The 21,334-nt window shown below is 39.2% G+C and overlaps 1 protein-coding gene across 2 annotated transcripts in view; it reads left to right on the forward strand.

The window, feature by feature from the left end:
- Positions 1–2,824: 2,824 nt before the first annotated feature.
- Positions 2,825–21,334, forward strand: part of VRK2 (VRK serine/threonine kinase 2) — a 45,219-nt gene continuing 26,709 nt past the window's right edge. The window contains exons 1-7 of one of the 2 annotated variants that reach the window (XM_063331177.1): positions 2,825–2,993; positions 3,256–3,396; positions 14,224–14,279; positions 14,793–14,862; positions 15,685–15,772; positions 15,886–15,994; positions 17,417–17,509. In XM_063331177.1, coding sequence (XP_063187247.1) covers positions 3,261–3,396; positions 14,224–14,279; positions 14,793–14,862; positions 15,685–15,772; positions 15,886–15,994; positions 17,417–17,509 — 552 coding nt within the window. In that variant the 5' untranslated portion in view covers positions 2,825–2,993; positions 3,256–3,260. The remainder of the gene's footprint in view (positions 2,994–3,255; positions 3,397–14,223; positions 14,280–14,792; positions 14,863–15,684; positions 15,773–15,885; positions 15,995–17,416; positions 17,510–21,334) is intronic. The other variant, XM_063331176.1, reaches the window with a different exon arrangement.

Here is a 21,334-nt window from a genome sequence, read left to right on the forward strand (position 1 = left end):
GGATTTAAGTGACAAACAAACTCATTCTTCAGGAGTAGCATGGTATATGCAGGAAACTTTTCTTTTTAGTGAACTTTTTTTTTGATTCAATCATATTATTAGACTCTATTACATTCCTGTGCATTTGTCTTTCAGGGTTTTTTAACTCTTGTAAAAAATGATAAAAACTTCAAAATCTTGAACCTTATGTCTATTCCCGTTCTAAAAAAAAAAAAAGGCAAAAAACAAAAACAACCCAATCCACAACTATTTTCTGTGACTTGTAGGATATATATCTCAAATATTCTTATACTTAGTGATAATATTAAGCCGTACAAGTTGTGAAAAAGCTGCATGATATTAAAGATGATTAAGACTTCAGGTACTCTTCCATTTGGATGGCAATGAAGCTGTAAATTTGCAATTTCTTTTATTTTAGAGTACTATGAAACTTTTGTTTAAAAACTGAAGACCTGAAACCTCAGCTACCTATGTATGTGTCTTGTACGAGTCAAAGGGATGTTATGTAGCCTGACTTAAGTTTTCAAAAACAGTAACAGATTGTATTACACTACTGTATTCAGTAGCAATTAAATAGACCCTTATGTATCTATTTCTACTTCTAGTTTTGCTATTAGCTTATAATGACTATTTTTAAAATAGCCTTTTCTGATGACTTCATTATTCCTCAGAACTGCATGAACTTGTTTTCTTTTTGTGATCTTATCCTTGCTCATGAATAAAAAGCACTAAATAAGCACAAAACAACTTATATTTCTGAACTGTAAAGTTTTGCACTGAACCCCAACCTTTCATTAAATCAATGCATCCCACTAACCTCCTGATGTTAGAGTATTCTCAATGGTTTCATGGGAACAAAAGGGAAATCAACGCCAGTTCTTGTGTTCTTAAAAATAAAATTAAAATATGAATATTTAATCAGTTTTGTTTCTTTAGAACCATGTATCTTTCTATTCATTCATAATCAATCTGTTTTTTTCCTCCACATAATTTCTACAAATGTTGAGTCTTTTAATTTATGGTGTTTTCTCCTGGTTCTAAAAAAAAAAAAAAAGCCTTAAACTAGATGCCAACATAGGTGTCTGCTGTCTGCTCGCAATCTAATGCTATAACTGGTATCTGCTAAATGTCCAGAAGACAGACGCAAGCCTCACCTGATTTGTTTCACTTCCTTACCCTAGCATTGTATTTTTGTAGGCAGGAAAAGATAGCTCAGAAGCAGTAAGCTAATACATGCGTTCATTTCAGTTTAATCACGTGAATACCTCTTTGCAACAGTTAAGCAAAAAAGCTTTCTCCTTAAACAGAGGCTCGTTCTCTGATCCCCAGGCAACTATTTGAAGACCATTTTCTTCTGAGAAAACCTTTCACCCATAGCAGAATGGTGGCGCTCATCCTAAGCGACAGATATCCCTAGAGCATTGCCCAAATGGTCTCTGTAAATAAAGGTGCTACATCTCCAGTGAGTGGTAATGGTTTCTTTGACGCAGCACTGCGCATCTGTGGTTGGTTTTAGTTTTTTGGGGGGGAAAACACACAAAACAACCCCAACACTCCTCTTACAGTCTGTTTTGACAGCTGTTGCAAAGGGGAGAAACCTTACAAAATGTTTTATGGCAATTTTGAATTTGTTTGTTTTATGGCTGAGCTTTCTACTGGCAATTCTTTAGATGGTCCTTTCAGGAATGGTAAAACCTTAAAGCCTGCAAGAGTGATGAAGCGGAAAGGGCTGTTACATTAAGGCCTACTCTACTCATGGCAACATATACTTTGCAGTCATGATCTCTGTTACTACTTTTAAATTCACTTGCAAATTATGGAGTTGCTGAAGATGTTCTGGACTTTGATTATTCTTGAACTTAGGTTGGGTTTTTTGGGGGTTTTTTGTTGTGGTTTTTTTTTTTTTTTTTGGAAAAGGACTTGTAGTCATCACTTGGAAGATGTGGTGGTCCCCAGTGAGCTCTACCTAGATGTAGTGTGTTAGCTGGGTGGGTGGACCCTAGTGATAGAGCAAAGCTCACACAAGATGGTGGCTCATGATCAGAGGTATGTCGTGTGAGCTTGGGGAGTAAAAAAAGACTCATTGTGGTTTTTTATTGCCAACTCACAAGCTGATGGTGGTGATGGGGCTGATCCAGCCCTGGGTCTGCTGCATCTGTCCTCTGTACCTGCCTGGAGCAATGGCTGACCAGCCTGTGGGCTGGCCATTGCCTCTTCACACTGTGCTGCGGGGCTGCTGATGGTTGCAGGCCGTGCAAGCCTCTGCTCTGCCTCAACCAGAGTGAGCACAGGAGGTGTTGCATGCTGGTTTGGGGTAAGTACCTGTGTTTCTCTGTGTAGAAATGATCCGGGAACACAAGAGGTAGCCAGCAGTGGATCTACACCAGAAAGATCCTGAGATAAAAGTGGCCTGACTGAGGGGTGGCCCCCTGGCAGCTCTCTGACTTCATTACAGCTCCTGAAGCCCTTGCTGCATGTTCCCCTTTTAACCTCAGGCAGGGAACGGTCTGATCAACTTTTATATGCTCCAGACCACTTTAAGCGAAAAAACGAACAAACAAACAAACAAATATCACTTTTAATCCTCACCTGCGAAGTGCAGCTTAAAAAGAGGGAGAGCCGAAGCGGGCGGGGCTCAGGTGCGCTGGCTGCCGTCTCGCTTTCCCCTGAAGCGAAGCGCCGGCGCCTGAGGGGGGAGCGCTGCGCGCGCGGCCGCCGGCCAGGCGGGAAACGGCGCGCGACAGCCTCCCTCCGCGCCCCGCCTCGCTGAGGGGAGAGGGGTGGCGGCGGGAGTCCCGCCCGCCGGCGGCGACACAGGGCGGGCCCGGTCGCAAAGTCCCGGCCGGGCCCGGGCCGGCCCTTCCCCTGTCCCGGGGTTTCCCGCGGGAAGACGGCAGCCCGCCTCCTCCTCCGCCTGGGCCCGGCCTGGGGGAAGTTCCCGGCTGGGAAGTTTGTAGCCGGCGCCGGGGGGAGGCCGCGGGGGCTCTGCGGAGGTGGGTGTGAGGGGAGCGGGCAGGGCGGCCGAGCGGAACCGCTGACTACCCCCGTCCCCTCGGCCGGTGGTGGGGAGGCCGCTCGGAGTAAGCCGCCCCGCTGAAAGGGCCTGGGGCGGGGGAGAGGCCCCCGGCCGCCGCCCTAAGGGGGAGGCCGCGGAGAGCTGGGCCCCTGCTCGGTGCGTGTTGGACGAAGGACATCGAGGGGTATTGTTTCTTCCGGCAAAAGTCAACTTCTTTCATTTTTTTCCCCCCTCTCAAGGCGCGATGCCGCCTAAGGATCGCGGCAGACGCAAGTTGCCAGTTCCTCTCCCAAAAGACATGATCCTGAAAGACACCGAAGGAAAAGTGTGGAGGCTGGGCACTCAGATCGGCCAGGGAGGATTTGGCTTAATCTATTTAGGTAAAATACTGCTGGTAATTACAAGGGTGACTTGTAACTTTTTTTGTGACATTCTGACATGAATAATAAGACAGCATGGGTTTAAAAAGTTACTGGCGTTTACGTGCTGGTGGTCATCTGTGTTGAAGCGTGGTTTTCTGATGTTTGCGGTGCCCTGTTGGGTGTCCTTGTTCAGAAGTGTTGCTGATGGTGCAGCGTGTTTTCCATGGGCTGTACAGCCCAGTTTGCGGGCTCCTAGTGCTATGGAGCTTGTGTGGGGTAGGCAAGGTGCTGCTGCTGTCAGACTACTGAAGAGCACTGCCAGGCGATGCTCTTCAAAGTAATAACGATGCTTTCTTGAGCTGCTGCTGCTTTGGACTTATGCTAGTCTTGTGCTCTGCAGTGCTCTGCATTTCCAGTTATTGGAAATGTTATTTTCTGGCCAAGACTAAATCAGTTTTCATCCAAGAAAAGTAACAGTAATAATAGTTATCTGGGTGTTGCCTCTGAATTAAGTCTTTCACCAGAGGTGGAAATGCTGTTCTTTATTTGCTGTAGCCCAGATACGTTTCTGTATTTTCTTCAGAAGAAGCTGCTGCATTTCACTCAGTCTGTGTTTTATAAGGAATGAATGGTTTTGAAAGGCAGTTTGTAAAGCACTCTGGGTCACTGGAGAGGATATAATGTATGTTACTATTGCTGGTCTCTGTGAAAGAGCAAATCTTGTTTTCAAGGCAGTATTATGAGTTTGGTGGGGTTTTTTTTGCGTGGCAAACATATACAGGCAAACTAGTCCGCAGTGACTGTTAGGGACTAAATTGAGCTTCTGTTAAGACAGCAGTAGAGAATTATCTAGAAGCAGTTTAGTACGTCGTCCCTGGAGCCAACCGTGATGTTCTAAAGTTAGAGGTACGTTAACTCTCTATTTGGAGAATTAGTGTTTAAAACTTGATAAGCAAGTCACTCATCTATATAAATCAACTTCCTTTTATGCTAAATCAGCTATACCTTCTATTTTTCCTTGGTTCTGTCATGGAAAATACGCTTTTGATTGTTTCCTATTCTTGTTTTTTTTCAGTTGATCTCTTAATGATGTGTCCTTCGTATTGAGTGATTTGTCAGAAAATAATCTTTGAATACAGTTATACAGCATGAGCTTTACACTTAGCGTGATTTCCAGATTTTTATAATACGACAAGTTTTCATTAGAACAGCTATCATATGTCACGTGCCTTCTCAATTCTGTTGTCTTTAGTAACTCCTTTGAAATACGCAGAGCTGTGCTAGATTCAGTGTGGTTTCATGGAGGTGAAGGAGTTGTCCATCAGTGTCAAATTGTAGCGTCAGACACCTACTGTAGAGAGGAGAGGTGTGCCTTTTCTATAGAAGGGTTACCATGTTTGGTCTGTTCTTATTTGCAGATATAGAGGTAGTGCTTGTGTGCCACTGGTCTCTTGGCGACAGATTTACGGTGATCGTTGTTGCATCTGTCTGGCTATCTCATGGTGCTTTTCTGCTTTCAGCTGTTCCAGAACATGTTATATGGCACTGAATTGTTCTTCCTGTCCCTGTTTTTTTCCTCCTCATGTCCATTATGGTTAATCACAAAGAACTGGATGGCAACTGAAGACACATATTTTATTTCATGGTGTGCTAGTCCCATATGCGGTCAGATGTTGCTTCTCTAAAGTGGTTGCCCAGTTGTACTGTTCTTCCAGCTATTAAAGTGTGGCTGTAAATTTTGGGAGAGTGGACAATATTACTCGTGCATCTGGATTTAAGTTGCACCTAGACTTCAGGTTTGAGTGGAGAAACTTTCTAGGGAGGGAAAAAAGGCGTAAACTGGCACTTTATTCCACTGAATGCCCATGTAAACGAAGCAAAAGGATTTCAGTAACAACCTAAATGCCACTGCTTCTGCTTTTCTGCTCAGTAAACACAGTCACTGAAACACCTGGAGAAAACTAAGGCTCTGTGTGTGTTTGCAAGGAGTTTGGTGTAACGTAAGTGAATGAGCAAATTGCAACAGTTGGTGGGTATGGCTCTATGTCTACACTTTATTTAAGTTGAGGGTTTGTTTTACTTTGGGCTAGATTTGGTATGGTCTGCTGCACTGAATTTAGTCACCAAATGTGTGGTTTGAGGTAGTCTGAAGGAACTGGTTCAAATCCTTATGTTGCTGCTAGTAGTGGAGTGCATCTAGTGGGTTCCTGTAGTGAAGTTTTTGGTTTGGTTTCTTCTGGAATTCATATAGTTCACACATACTTAACTGCTCTGCAGGCTGAACCAGTGGGGATGACAGGGGTTTCAACTAACTGCACTTACAGAGGAGTCAAAGGCTAGTGCCCTTTTAGAATATTTACATTGTCTTTCCTTTTGATATATCTGATAGCTTAATATGACCTTCTTTGAAACATCAGTTGGTTATGTTTGAGAGATGCTGTGCATAAAGCATATATGAGAAGTTACCATAAGAAAATAGACCTTGGCATGAGCTAAGAAGTGAAGTTAAGGTGTGTCTGGGTATTGCCATTCAAAGATAAAAGAAATGAAGACAGGAACTTGCAGAAGGCTCCCACGGAGAGAAGGGACTGAGGGAACTGGGGTTGCAGTGCAGAAGGCGAGGTTGTAATGGGTATAGCTCTCCATGTGTGAGACAAAATGTTGTGTTTCTGAATTACTCAGAATATAGCTCCATCATTTTCTGTTGCAGTCAAATCGTACTGGACCTTGTGGGTGGTATAGCACCTTGGTTTCAGGCAGGTTCATGTCAATTGGGTTTGTTTTCTGCCTGATCACACAGACCACTGAGGTGATTTCATATATTGTGTTTGTTGCAGTTTGGCTCCCACTGAACCAAGATGGAAAGCAATCAGTGGATTAGTTGAGAATGAGAATACAATCTGGGACCCTTGGTATTACTATTTTGTGTTTTTTCATAAGTGACAGCATGGGTGAAGAAATACAGGTGCCACTTTTATAATGGTATTTGTGTTAGTTTAATCTCTTCTTTCAGAAGGGGAAGTGAATGTTACATGTAGCACTGAACTGAAGGCTTAGTTCCCTTTATAGCTCATCCTACAATTAAAAAAAGAAATGGGCAAGATTTATCCCCCAGTATTGATACTGACTGAAGTTTTCTTGTTTAGTCCACCTCTTTATCTCTGAAATGTGTTTATATTGTGTAAAATATACCATTTGGTAGCTTTTTTGGGCTTGACCCTGCAAAAGAGTGTAGCTGTCTTTGAGAGTCAAGGGAAGTGAAGTAGATGATGAAGCTTTGAGAGTAAGATACAGATGCTTGGTGCTGAGAGGAGGCTTCTTTGTCTGTGCTGTTCAGTCTAGTTTTTAGTGCATATACAGCAGGATGTGAGAGGACCACTAAGCTTTCAGTGAGAAGCTGACCCAGAAAGAGCTGTAGAGAGGTAGGCAAGACAGGAAAGTGGGACAGGTTTGACTGCCTGCCAGATATGAACAGAACAGCCCTTTTATAAAAGTAAAGGTTAACTTTGCTGGCTATGTCTTTTAATAAGTATTTTTACAGTAGTGGTGTAAAGATTTTGATGTGCGTTGTTATAGCTTAATTTCCCATTAAGGATACTCCATTAATCTATAACAATGTTCTTGAGAAATTTTACGGTATCTCTGCAAAATATGTTTACAAGAAGTGCATTCCATGGAAGGTTCTGTTCGCTAAATCAGAGCTGCTGAAAGCCATTTACTGACCCTGAACCCTGGGATGCAAATAGTCTCTTCGGGTGCAGGGCTTCTAAACTTCTAATTATGTACATGAAAGTTACCGCTATCTACAAGTTCTGTCCTGCCTCACAAACATTTTCCCAGTTTTCTGATTATTCTCTTTCCCATCTGTGCTGTTTTGTTTGTTTCTTTGTTGACATGTTCCTTCCCTTGGATTATCCTTTGCATTTTTATCTTGACCAGGGCAAATCCATCAGCAGAAGGCTTACAAATACTGATTCTTCCCAATGCTTCTGAAGAGGAGAGCTTCCTCTGCTGCCAGAAGCAATAGAAGCCATCTAGAGATGTTCTCTCAAGCATTACTTTTGTTGTTGTAAGAGCAATATGGATCATAAACCGGAATTAGTTATGCCGTTGTATGTTAGAAGTTTTATTTTATTTTATTTTTGTAACTGGTGCTGATTTGCTGTCAGGCACCTCAGACAGAACTGTTATCCCTTTGATAAGGGGGAGCAGAATGGAGAGCAACCAAGGAAGAACGGGATATATTGGTGGCCTCATGTCTATTTTGTAGCTCTGTGGAGAACAGTACACTGTACATAGTACACTAGAAAAGGAAGCAAGAGTTGAGGAGAGTGCTACTGAGAGCCTTATATTCTCTCATTTATCTTCCTGATCACAGTCAGTAATTAACACCAGTCTTTATATAAATCATTCTCTAGTCCTGCTGCAAGCACTCTATTAATGCACAATTTGGACTGAAAATTTAAATGCAGAAAGGTCACACAACGTTTTGTTAAGATTCCACTGTCATGGTGAAATCTGCTCTACACAGCCTTATCTACTTGCAGTCTTCTTTCTCATGGAAACTAATGGTTCTGCAAAATATTTATGTTTTTCTGTATATATTTGTATACACATGCATGTTTGTTAGATGGTGTCTTTTACAATAGCACTTATTACATTGTAAATGTGTTTTAATTGTATTATGTGTGTACATTGTAATGGAACTTTGTAAGTGATAGGTAAAAACTAAAAGTTTTGAAACCATCTTTTGTAGCTGGCTTTGCAGCAGGTGTTTATATATTGGTGTTTGACTGCTGTTTTTGCATGTGCTGTCATAATATTGGACAAACAGCAAAGTCTGTATTGATAAATTCATAATCGAATTCTGGCCTGCTTGGAGATCTGTCACCACTATAGCCAGCACACTATCCTTTTCTTTTTTCTTTTTTTTCCCCCTCATTTTCTAGAAGAGGCAAATAACATCTGCTTGAGCAGTAAACAGTGATTAAATGAGTGAATATTGTCTTTTAATACTAGCAGCACAAGGAGCCCTGCTGCTGGTGGAGGTAGGGAAGAGGTGTGGTTGTGGCCTTTTCTGCTTTTAAGTTTGGACCATAGTAACTCTGCTGTTGGTATTCTGAGGCCTGGTATTCTGGCAGTCAGGCTGAGGTGTGAAAGAAAGGTTGTTTCTATTTCAGAAACAGTACTTGCTGTGGATAATTTCTGTAGCTGCGAGCAGGGGTGTACATGTGTCAGGGAAGAGAAGAGTTGATGGAAGCACATTCTGTCGTCGTTCCTTGGTTTGTGATAGGAAGCTGGCTTTAGCAATTGGTTCTGGAGAAATGAAGTATTTCAACAGTTGCTTAAATTAACTTCACTGAAAATATTTACTGTAGTGCAGCAAACAAATTAAAAAAAAAACAATAAAAATTATACCAAAAGATATGTGTTAGCATGATTTTTAAAAACAAAATAGAAAGAAGAACATTAATAGCAAAACCTTGTAATTAATAGCACTGGTAGGTAACTGTCTGGTTAAGGATGGATTTTTCTTAACCTTTAGATGTTAAAATGCATTTCAGCAAAGATCTCATTGTACCTGCAGGTATGAACCTTAGCATGAAAATAAATTCATTGGCAGACAAAGACCACTTCAGGAAAGGGTCTTTTTATCTTGACACTAATATTAAACTGTACAAATACAGGTATAGCAAGTAGATTATCTAGTTTTTCACCCTGTCTGCGGGCAAACTGAATCAGAAATTTAGCCTGATTTTGCTACTTGGTTACTTAGGGCTGTGCACATGGTACAGCATCAGCCTGTTCCATCCATTAAAGAGGAAATACTCCCTGCTTCGATGAGTTCTTGCTGGTGACTACTGTTGAATCTTCCGTCTTTCTTCTTTTTTTGAACCCCTGTGGGCTAGTTGTTTTAGCTTTGAAAGCATAACTCATTTTTACACAGTAGTCTAAAGCCTGTTACAAAGTTTGCAGAGATCACTACTATTACGCTTTAGTGTTCTGACACATAATGTGTTGGGGTTTTTTTTCCATATGTATGGACCTTAGTCATGGTCATTAGTCCACCTTGTGAGAGTTCTGGTCAGGGAACGAGACCCTGGCCTGCTAAGTAGAAGTAGAAAGTCAAGAGAGTGTGATTGATTTATTTTTTTTCAGTGGGTGATGTATTTCTGAGCAGTATTATATGGTAGCAGGAAGGGCTTTGGATGAAAGATAAGGCACCTGTTGCCTTACGGAGGGCACTCCCTTCAGCCATCTTTGGCACCTGTACCCCACTGAAGCTGGCATAGTATATTCTGAGTGGGCACTGTGTCAGACTAGCAGATGGGCTGGAGCAGAATCTTGCCAGCAAACAGTTTGTGCATCAAGTTTTAAATATTAAGAGGCCTGGACTCCCATCTGAGAGTGCTGTAAGAGCAGACCATGCATAGCTTTTCTGCCTGGGGTTAAAGGATGTGTCATACCTATTCCAGCTTAGAGTAATTAACTTTGAAAGTCAAACAGTGGCTTCCGTTGCTGTGGAACACAAAACTTGGCTCTAGTGAATCAAGATTAAGGTTTCATAGAAAGATGAGTAAGAATTGTAGTGAAATATCCTACCAGTACTGAATGTTCTTAACTTGGAGGCATTTGCAGTTCTCTGCAAAACAGTTTAGCAGTTGAGCACTATTTTCTACCAAAACCAACTTAGCTAGGTCTTGTGGAAAATGGTTTCACAACCCTGATACAGAGGGCTATATATATGCAATTTGTGTAATAAAACTCTACATTTATAAAGCTACCTAGAAGAAGAATCTAGAAAAAACGCTATTCATAAACACTGCTCAGAAAAGAGTCTGTCCAGGAACTGATAATGCATCTTTAAAATAACAATATGAGCAGGAGAGCAGGTCTTCCTTGGTCTATGTGAAAAATGGACTGTAAACACCCTTCAGACACTGAATGTTTCAGTTCTTGGGAAATATTGGATATTGCTAAGGCAGAGCAGGAAAGCAATATACTTTTGTTTGCCTTAAATATTTGTCTTAGTACCCTCCATATGTAGGAAATATTTGAAGTTGTGTGTTAAGTAGCAGATGCTACTTTTTATTTATTTGTGTACATTTTGGTTTTAGTAACTATATTCCTGCAACTTGGTTTGCTTTTTATTGTTAGATGCTCTGAGCAACACTCCCCCCCGATTGTTAGCCATTGAATTTAACATCTCTTGGCTTGACTTAAATGGGGTCAGAATTTTTCCAGCCTTTTTTGTAGGTAGCCTGTAACTTCAAAGTGTGATATTTTTGAGGTTAGTTTTTATTTCTGCAAAAAAACCTAGGTTGACAATTTCACTCTTCAGGATTAGTTAACCAATGGAACAAAGCAAAAATTAAATACTTGCAACCCAAGAACTTCTGAAAATAATTTTATTCATGTTCCCCTAACAAATATATCCTCAAAATATCCAGCAGTGGCAAAGACACCAGCTGTGGACAGGAGCAGGGATGTTTTTTCAAACTGCCAAATCAATGTTGTTTTCTTTTCCACTGTGTAAACTTTGTCAACAAAACTGGTTCTGTGAGAGCCATTGAAAATATTTCACCATATTCCAAATGTGACTGCCACAAATTAACTGCTAAAACTACAACAAGCACGTTTGAACTGGCAAACAGAATTGGCACGTTTCTTTGTCAGACTGCATACAATTGTGCTGTGTGGTTGTAGGAAATTGCAGTTCATCCAGAAACACTCTTTTGTTACCATGTCATATTAACATTTAGAAAGCTACATTAATTAAGGTTGTGGCACTCAGCAACAAAACGGATGAAATTCATGATCGGAGTGGATGATAAGACCATAGCTGCTGTGGCTGGGTGACACTAGGGAATTCTGGACATAAGTTGATCTGAGGCAAGTTATTTGCTGTGTTGTGTAGGCTCAACAGTTGGAAATTGTGGCAAAGAATGTGAATCTTACCACACTGCTTTATTTCTGAGTGCATTTTGAATTTCTATGCTTTTCACTGGCACGGTAGTTGTGATTGTGGGATGAAGAGGAGGAAGAGAAAATAGAGCTGTGCCCTTTGCAAATGTTTTGTGAGAGTCATCTTGGCATGAGATGGAAACAGCCACAGCCCCCTGCACAGCTTCATCTTGCGCCAGTGTTCCCAGTTAACAATTATGCAGACAATGGTTTTGATTGTGCGCATACATCAACACCCCTCCCCCCAGATGTAAGGAGATTGCGTGTCTCTAGTTGATAAAACCAACATAAACCGTAAACTGGGAACACTCACTCTTGTTATGCTATTTCAAGATATCCTTTGCAAACATAATCTCACCATATAGTGCTCCTGATACTCTATGTGTGTACTTAGATGCCATTGGAGACCTCCTGCCTGTCAGCATTGCTCTCCTGCAGGGTCTCTGCTTACTGTCCTGCAGTCTAGCATTTAACTGATTGTAATATTATAAATAGCCATGTGCTACCACACAGAACGAAGCTAGCACATGGCTAATTACGAGTATACAGTAATTAACTATGAGCTAAACTCGCAGGAGAGTATGTGGTGGTGGTCTATGAGGTATGTAATCAGACTGTTTGTTAAACCTTGGGAGCCTTTCCAGTCTGTTAAGTAACTATACATAGTAATGAGACAATTTTTAAAAAACCATTTATGTATATTTATGGAGAAAAAATAGTCTGTCTTGTTTCTAAGCTGTGGTTAAAATATTACTGCTGATACATGAATGGTTAATTAAAAAGATGTAATAAAAGGTACATATGCAACTTCTCCTTATCTGTATGTATGTCTAAGCATTATCTGTGTAAGAAGTTGAAAGTGTTATTCACTGCGAATGTTATGCCTTGTTTCATGTATGTGCAGTAAAGACAATAATACCATTTCTCCTTTTGTGGACTTGAATGTCATGTTAGTCATTTTGTGGAGCATCTGTTCCTGTATCTTTTTGAGCTTTGTCTGACTTTCCTCCCTTTTCACATTGTAACGATTTGCAATTAGTTTTGGTTTTATTTTTCTTTAAGATGTTCTTTCAGTGTGACTCCAAAAAGCATCCACACTGCCATAGTGTAAGAACCATGAGGGTTAGGCCCTTTTGCTCGGCTGCCTCCCGTTAATTGCTCTTCTTCATTACCCTGACAGCTGTTCTGTCTGTTCCAGATTACCATGAATGAGGCCTCTCTTTATAAAATGTCAAGATGTCTACAGGGAAGTTAGATCAGACTCTTTCAAATACATTTAAATTCGATACTTCTCTATACCTATCAAACCTCTGTTAAGTAACTTGGTATTAAAATACATTTTCTTATGCAGGGGATTTTTTTCTGATCTGTGTCAGTGAGGGAGCACATCTAATTCTGTTTGGGTAATGTGATGTTGTTGAATACAATGAAAACACATGGGATGTGTTCCTTTAAATTAATGTCTTCGGCTATTAACACGTAGTCTACATGTGGCAGAGAAAGATAAAGACTTAAGCACCTGTGCCTTAATTCCCAGTTCAGTACAATAATGTGGTAAGAGCAAAGTTTACCAAAACTTACTTCCTGGTTGTATGATAGTTTTAAATTGTATTCTGAATGTGACTACTAGTTGTTTGAGTCTGTGGATAGTTCACACCTTCCAGAGCTCTTGTTTTAGGAATGTTAATTTTACCTTAATGTGTTATTAGCACAGAAGCATTCCCTTGGGGAATTGTCAAGCAGAAGGCAGCGGGGACCCTGTGGGTGTTTGGGGTGTGTATGCTGCCAGATTCACCCCAGATGCTGAATAGAATTGGAAGGAAGATGGTAGCTGAAGGAGTCTGTTCATTGTAAAAAAAAAAAAGAAAAAAAAAAAAAAAGTATGCTCCGACCATCAAAAAATGTAAGCTTGGATGGTTTGATTAGATCCAAGTTTACTTGATTTTTATTATGCTGATAAAAGTAGTCTATTTTGTGTGTGCTGATAGTTGAAGTGTTTCACACCTGGACTGTTGTTGGTATTTGATCATTATAAGAAGTTTGAAAAGGACACTTATTTCCTAGGAACTGTATTCTTTTTAGTTTTTTTTCAGTGATGATTCTAAAAGATGATTTAGTCTCATTAAATTTTAATCCCAGTGTAGCTCCATGTAGCTTCAGTAGTATCAGAGAGAACTGATAGTTCTCTCAGGGTCAGAAGAAAATAGGATTGCATTGTCTGTGCAGAGAGGTTCTGTCTCCTGAGCTGTAATTGGCACATGTGGTCAATTATTGTTTTGAAATCTCTACTTGCACTAAGAGGCACAATCCCTCATCTCCCCTTTAGGCAGGTGGTGTCTGTGCTATCCCTAACTTAGGCCAGTGTCTAAATAATGTCAGAATAGAAATCAAGGTTCTAGGGCCAAATTAATTTGTAATAGAGGAAAGCAGACAATCCTGTCTAGAGGCATAATGTAGGTCATAACTTTTAAGTGGTGTCTTTGTCACGACAGTGGATTGACAGCAACCAAATACAGAGGTTATCCAATTGACTGGAATGACTTAAACATAGTCTGTTATAATGGAATACCTCATTGTGGTGCAAACGTGCAATGGGGACATCCTGCTTACTCCTTAATTAGCATCAAAGGAGAGAGTTCTGAAAATGTGGGTTAAAATTGCTTCTGTGCTTGTTGATTAAAACTTCCCTGTGTGTGGTGTTTTTGTTTTGTTTTTCCTTGAACTTGGCAAAACTCTGACCTTTAAAAGCAGGAGTTCAGTCAAAATGTGTATTTTTTGTCATGTATTTTTTGGTCACCTTATGCAACGTTAGCTTGGTCTTTGTTTGCAACTATATTCTGTTGCATTCATCTTGATCCTCATCTTTTTCTCATTTTGCAGCTTCCCCTCAAACTCATGTTCCTGTAGAAGATGATGCAGTGCATGTAATTAAAGTGGTAATGTGTAGCTCTCGTTTCTAAATTGTAACTTGTATGCAGTTCTTTCTCTTAATTATCTATCCTTATTTTCAGCATTGGGCCTATATTGCATGCTTGTGGCTTTGGTTTTTTTACCCTATTTTTTATATCTTGATATGCTTTCCCTGCTTGGGGATGTATTTGGCATTTTCATGACATACAGTGTTTTCTTGACTTGATTCTTTCCTTTCCTTGATTACTGCCCTCAACAGTTCAGTAAGGGAAATCAGACTATGAACTTAAACACAACTCATCTACAATATTTCTGAAAATAGTATCTTAATTCCTGAAAGAGTCTGTGTTGTTTATGAAAATGTGTTGCCAAACTTTTCTTTTTAGCTACTTACTAAAATTACATTTCAGATGGCATGTTATATGGAAGGTGGGGAAAAAAGGGGTTTCATTGTCTTTGAATTTCTCATACACTTTTCTTTAGAAACTGTTGTCTTTCTCATGCATTTTATGATATTAAGTTTACTTATTTCTCAATAGGAATATCTTGAAAATGGTCCCTTATTTTCTGAACTGAAATTTTACCAGAGGGCTGCAAAACAAGAGCATAGTAAGTAATGTATCAGTTCTGATTCAGGTAGACCTAAGGACAAATTTGGACTTAACTTATTCTAATAAGAAATGTTGCTTTAGAGCTTGTTAGCCAACTCTTTTCATATACGCTGAACTAATCCTAGTTGGTGTGATAATAATTTTATATTGCGACGGGTTTCTTTACTTGGATGTCATCATCCCAGAAGGGCAAATAGAAGTGTGCCAAATTTATTTTATGGACACTTTAGAGTGCACAACAATGAATGGGCTTCAGAGAGAAGCCAGCGTTAGTACAGAGGTATTCCATGGACTAATTGGTGACTGTATTTCTGCTAGTAACTATTTCCATGTGCAGAGCTAAGAGTGTGTGTAATCATCATAGGATTTAGTAGTAATCAAGGCACTTGATTCTGCAGACACTTAAGCATGGATGTGATTTATTCATGGGAACTGTCCTAAAGACTTTAGATGACTTAGATTGCTGGTAGACATAAGCACTTTTGATAGCTTGAAGCATTCTGTGTTGAATAAAGTAGAGCTTCTAAAGGAATTATTTCTTCAGCTATTGGTAATTGCTTATCTGCCTTCTACGGTAACAAAGTACCACATTGCTAGAGCAAAAAACTGCTTCTTGTTTTGCAGAATGTAGAGACCTTCAGAGTAATGTTACGGTCTGAATTGTTTGCTACACAAACTGCTGACTAAGTCTTCTTTGTTTCAGTGTTTCATTTAAAGTCTTGGCTTGATAGCTAAAACAAAACTAACAAAAAATCCCACACCAAACATGAAATTATCTAGCTACCTTTAACTCAATGTTATCTTTTTATGATTATTACAGTAAGAAAATGGATGAATCTCAAAAAAATAAGATGTTTAGGAATTCCAGTGTTCTGGGGATCAGGCTTGGCTGAGTACAAGGGAAAAAGGTAATAAGATGAATTGTAATTAAGCTCAAATTGAGTGAAAATCCATTTTCAACCTGACACAAATTTGTAGTCTTGTCTTAGAGAATTCCTCCCTTTTATGTATTTTCTGGTAGCTATAGATTCATGGTCATGGAGAGACTGGGGGAAGACCTTCAAAGAATCTTTGAAGATTGTGGAAGCAGATTTAAGAAGGACACTGTTCTGCAACTTGGAGCACGAATGGTATGCACGGAGACAGAGGCAATTGCTATGTCTCAAACTTACTGAGTCAACTACAAAATTATTTTCTAATATAGTTCCTTTAGGTAGCTCTTGAGTTTAGAATTAAACTTGTGTAAATGATATATATTTTCTTATTTTTGATTTTTTTTTTTTTTAAATAAAATGAGTATTAAGTAGAAAATCAAGGCTTCCTGCAGACTGGAAGTTGGTGGACTTAAACCAGAAGTTTTTTCTAATAGGTTAAAACGTAGACCATACACTTCAAAATGTGTGTCTAGACTGAGATGTGTAAGCCTATTCTCATATGCTTTAATATGTATTGATTTTTTTTTTTTCCCCAATGTCTGAAGCGTATTGTATTAGACATCCATATTTGTCAAAGTTCACAATTGTATGCCTGAATGCAAAATTTTCAGTGTGTTTGCTGAACAGGCCAGGATTAGGCTAGTCTGCAAATATCAGTTTTGTTTTCAAATGTGTGTAGGCTGGTACATACTAACGGAAGATTGTATACATACTCTTTAGTAATATCATTGGTGTTGTGGAAAGCTGCTATTACTGAACTGAGGTGCACAGCAAATGGACTAGAGGCAATGGCTGTAAGGAAGAGGAACTCTGAGTATAAAGGAAAAGTTTTTGCAGAAAGAGTGTCTTAGCACTGGAACGTGCTTCCCAGAGGCTGTGAAACACCCATCCTTTGGGACTTTTAAAACTTGACTGTTCAGCCTCTTGTACAACCTGATCTAACTTATATTAGTCCTGTTTGAAGCAGGGGGTTTAGACTGGACGCCTCCAAAGTTTCCTTTTAACCTAAATAATAATAATAATTTTAAAAAAAGTGAAGGGCTTTTGTAATGACATAATTGAAAAACTTGTAACACTCTTTGTACCGTCCAAAAGCCAGGATTACATTGTCCTTTGTATGAGTTGCCAAGTGCAAACGTGTTTTTTAAGAACAATTAGAGCTATTGTACCTCAGTAAGGAGCTGAAAAAGGGTGATGATGCAGGGGGATGGTGACGTAAAATGCAGCTCGTATAATAGCTGGCAGGATCAAATATAAACCTTCAGGGCTGATTGAATATGTTCTTTTTAAGAGCTTGGTGTTCTCAGTGTTTCCTCTATGAATGAACTAGTTTCATTTTTGCTTTGTGACCTTAGAAGCTGATACTTGTAGGTAGTTACACAGGGATACCTCGTGGCAAACTGTGGCTTGTTTATGATTTGTCATCAGCTACGTGCCTGGTGGGAAAAGACCCTGTGGACGGAGTGGGTAGCCCTTCTGCTCTATCTCAAAACAAATTTGTCAGCTCAGTCTGCATAGCCCTTGATTTCACTATATAAGTGAGAAATATTTGGTGGTAGGGTTAGGGGCAGAGTGGAGAAGGTGATGTCTTCTTTTCTGTTCTAAATCCTTTCCTAGTTGGATACTTTGGAATATATACATGAAAATGAGTATGTTCATGGTGACATTAAAGCAGCAAATCTACTTTTGGGCTATACCAATCCACATGAGGTAAGCATGTTTACTTATCTACACTGTTACTCTAATGTGTTAATAACTGTTTAGTAGTTTTATGTATATTCTGCATTAACAATTCACGTATTAAAAGAAGTTTATGTGTGAACATTCACATTTTCTCATGACAAATCTGTGAGTGTCTCTATGGAGCTTAAGGTCTGAGAAAGAAGCAGGACAAAGCTCTACTTTGTTCCCTTTGTGCTCTGCTGACTGGGTTACTGGTATGGATGGGCCAACTAATCAAGAGGGTAAGTTAGAGGACCAAATTGCTGTTCTAGGTTATGCCAGTTGAAGTATATTAGTAGAGTTTAAGGATGTTGCCCTTTGTATTTTCACTTGTGGAAGTTCTAGCTTTCTAATACTGTCATGAATTGTGTTTCCATGCTGCTAACTCTCTTGTCCTGTTCATTGTAATAGATGTAACAGGTAAGCAGGATTAAGACTGCTGCTCTCTAACACTGTAAAGCCTAAAGCTAGCCTTGAAATTGAAGTGTTTTGGTGAAACATTTTTGAAACAAATCTTTTGATGCTGTCATACTCCACATGCTCTTATGATGTCTTTTTTTCTTCAGTTAATAAAATTTAAGTATGCTTTTTTTCTTGGGTAAAAAAAATCATTTAGGAAAAAAGGACATCTCTAACTTCAGTTAAATATAATTAGCTGTAAGCGGTACTTCTTTTCTTTTAATTTTTGTTTTTCTGCTGCAGTGATGAAGAACCAGATCTTCCAAAACAGCTCACTGCCATTGGAGCTTGAACCATTGAACTATATCTGCTTTTTTACAAGTTTCAAATTAAATGTTTGAGTCAAATTTAACTTTCCAGCTTTCTAAAACACACAGTTTGAAAACTAACATGGCTGTTTTAATAGCCATGTTTTTAGACAGTGGTAGCAGCCAGTACGTAATCTCAGTTTATGGTGTTTACCAGCCTGCTGAATCCAATGAAGGAGGCTATTTAGAGGCAAAACGATCTGCAACCCAAACCCATTAACATAACTCAAATGACTTTTTTTTTGTCTTGGCTATTGTGTATTTTTATGACAGCAAGATATGCTGCTGCTGCTGTTTTTCACATTGAAATAATTTTGGAAGTGTCCATTTACAGTAATAATAAAATTTTAAGACATGTAGCTGACTTTGATCAGCTGCTTTTGCATTAGTGAGATTGTGGGGTGATTTTCTGATTTGTTTCTCATGTTGTCTGCATGAAGATCATGCTGTAATAGTATTATTTTATTTTTTTCATGAGTAGTAAATTCATTGACAAATTAAAAATAAGGTGCTTATGAGTTACTGGACAGAGGTTTTAGGTGGAAGTATAACTGAAGTTTTATTTATTAAATAAAATGAATCAATAGATATTCCAGTGTAAGTAGCACATAGCTAAACATGTACAAAGTGTATGTTACTGCTGAGAGGTTTAGCGTAGAATTTTGTTTCAGTAATTTTTTTTTCCGCTGAAGTTATTCTATAAAACATTTTTAAAAGTTCACATTCTAATTCAAAAGAGTTAACAGGAGAGAATTTCTAATATTAGCTTGGACTTCTAAGGTATGAATGAAACTTTCATTTCTGTATGCTTAAGAAAACTTAGAGCTGTTCAGATATTATTCAGATAAACTTCCCAGTCATGTGCCCCAGAAATTCTGCAAGTGGCCACGGGTCTGCTGATTTCACTGAAGCCGCGATAACTATACCACACCAGTCTACAGCCATGACAGTGATGATTATTTCTAAATGTATTTTAAGGTAATGTGTACTACAGGGCAGATGGCTTAATGGGACTGTTTCTTGTCAAATAAAAAATTATTTTCCAGACCCAGCTTGCACGGTGTCTTGAAACATGTATGCTCTGTGGCTTGTGGGGCATGAAAAGGAGGAAAAATCTCACTGACATCACAGCTAAAACTTTCAAATTGGCAGATCTACATATGCCACTAATTGAATATCCTTGCCCTGAAATTGTTGACTGTGGTGTGCTCTCTGCCCCCATACTTCAATAACTGTTCTTTACCTGCGTTAGGAGCAGTACCAGTCAATATTCTCGCACAGGCTTCAGGTATTCAGAACTGTACGTGTGTATTCACGCAGATGATTCTGCATTTGTCATGTCCTGGCTATTTGCATGTGCCATTAATTTGCATGTAATTTTGCCATGAAAGTTGCTTCTTCCTATTCCAAACATGTCCAGTTCCTATGTAAGGCTTCATGATGTTGTGACAGCCTTTTCTACGAATCAAGCTGTCTTTGTAACATGCTGGTGAGCTAGCTAAATGTATTATGTATTTACCAGAGCAGTATTTTGGGAAGCTCTGTGGAGCATTACCACTGACTAAATATGACAACAATATGGAATATTCTATCCTATATCCTCTAAACTGTTGTCAGAGATGCTGTATTTTAATTTGGCAATCTTGTACTAACCTTAGACGCTTCAGATAAAACCTCAGGCACTGATATTGCTACCAAATGCCTGTGAAGTGTTTTGTCCAACCTTCTCTCTCTGCTAAAATGGTAGATAGCTAGATTGCTTTGGTCTTGTTTTTTAAAAACAATGGAACTGGGAGGTAAAGTGATCACTCTAATCTCATAAATAGGGAGTGAGAGCATCTAGCCAGTGGCAAACTCAAAACTCGGGAACACAAGGTGAGAGATGCGTAGCTCCAGTGGGAGTTGGCATAATTAAGCTGTCTGACCAAACAATTTCTGTGGTGAGTTTTTGTTAAGAATTTTTTGCTAGTGGGTTCTTGCTCTTTAGGGTTTAGCGTTTTATGAGAAAATAAATTTTAAGTGTTCTTTAATTCTAGAAATTTGTTTTCAAAAGGAAGACATAACTAATCTCATAAAAATAATATATATATATTCAAAATATATTTCGTATTCTGTTCTGGTAAAGAGACATAAATCTCTGTTCAAAGAAGCAGGTGCACCTTTGTACTCAACATTGCATTTTTTTTTTGTCATTTAGTGGCTGCTCATGTGTACTCTTATGCAGGAATTTGTCACTGACTTCCTGCAGTTCAAAAAAAGATCATTTTTCTATGTTAGACCTTCTGCTGCTACTCTCTCTCTGTTCTCTAAATTAACTTGGTAAATTTACACCACAGAAAATAAATATCATAGTCCCCTTTTTGAAAGAACGTGTGAAATCCATACTGCTATCCCCTACCTTCTGTGGCAAGGCAGAGAAACAAATAAAGTAAAGGTCCTGCCACTCTGTGACCTCCAAATGATGTTTAGAAATGGTTAGAAGATCAGAATCAACTGACCTCAAAGAGCAGCTTGCTGCAGATGTATTCAATAGAAGGAAGCAAGGCCATTCAGCGAGTTACAGGTCAAAAGATCAATTCTCTAGTCAATATGTTTCTGAACATGGACCCAGACAGAACAGGAGTGACAGACCGAGGGAAGTACACAACCCATGAATCTCAGAGAGGCCTGAAAGAAAACTTGAAGTGATCCTACCTATAAATTACAGAACAAGTGAAGCACTATCTCAGTATTGTGGCAAGTTAAAGATAATTTGGTGCATAGCAGCAGTAACTGTATGATAAAGCAGAATAATAAGCATTATTGATATAGACTCTAAAAGAGAAATTCAAATCCATTAAACTTGTGTAAATTATGATACTGTTAAAAGAGACGAGCGGTCACCAGACAAGAGCTTAAAATCAGAGTTTTCGATAAATGAAATAAGGTTTGGAAGAATACCTCTTCAAAACAATTACCTTGTAGTATTTCCCCCCCCCGCCTTCATGGAATATATGGGCAGACATACTGCAGTGTTGCAGACTCAAGTCTGCACCAGAAGTTGCCT

Source organism: Chroicocephalus ridibundus, chromosome 3 (assembly GCF_963924245.1).
Source record: "Chroicocephalus ridibundus chromosome 3, bChrRid1.1, whole genome shotgun sequence".
NCBI classification, from domain to species: domain Eukaryota; kingdom Metazoa; phylum Chordata; class Aves; order Charadriiformes; family Laridae; genus Chroicocephalus; species Chroicocephalus ridibundus.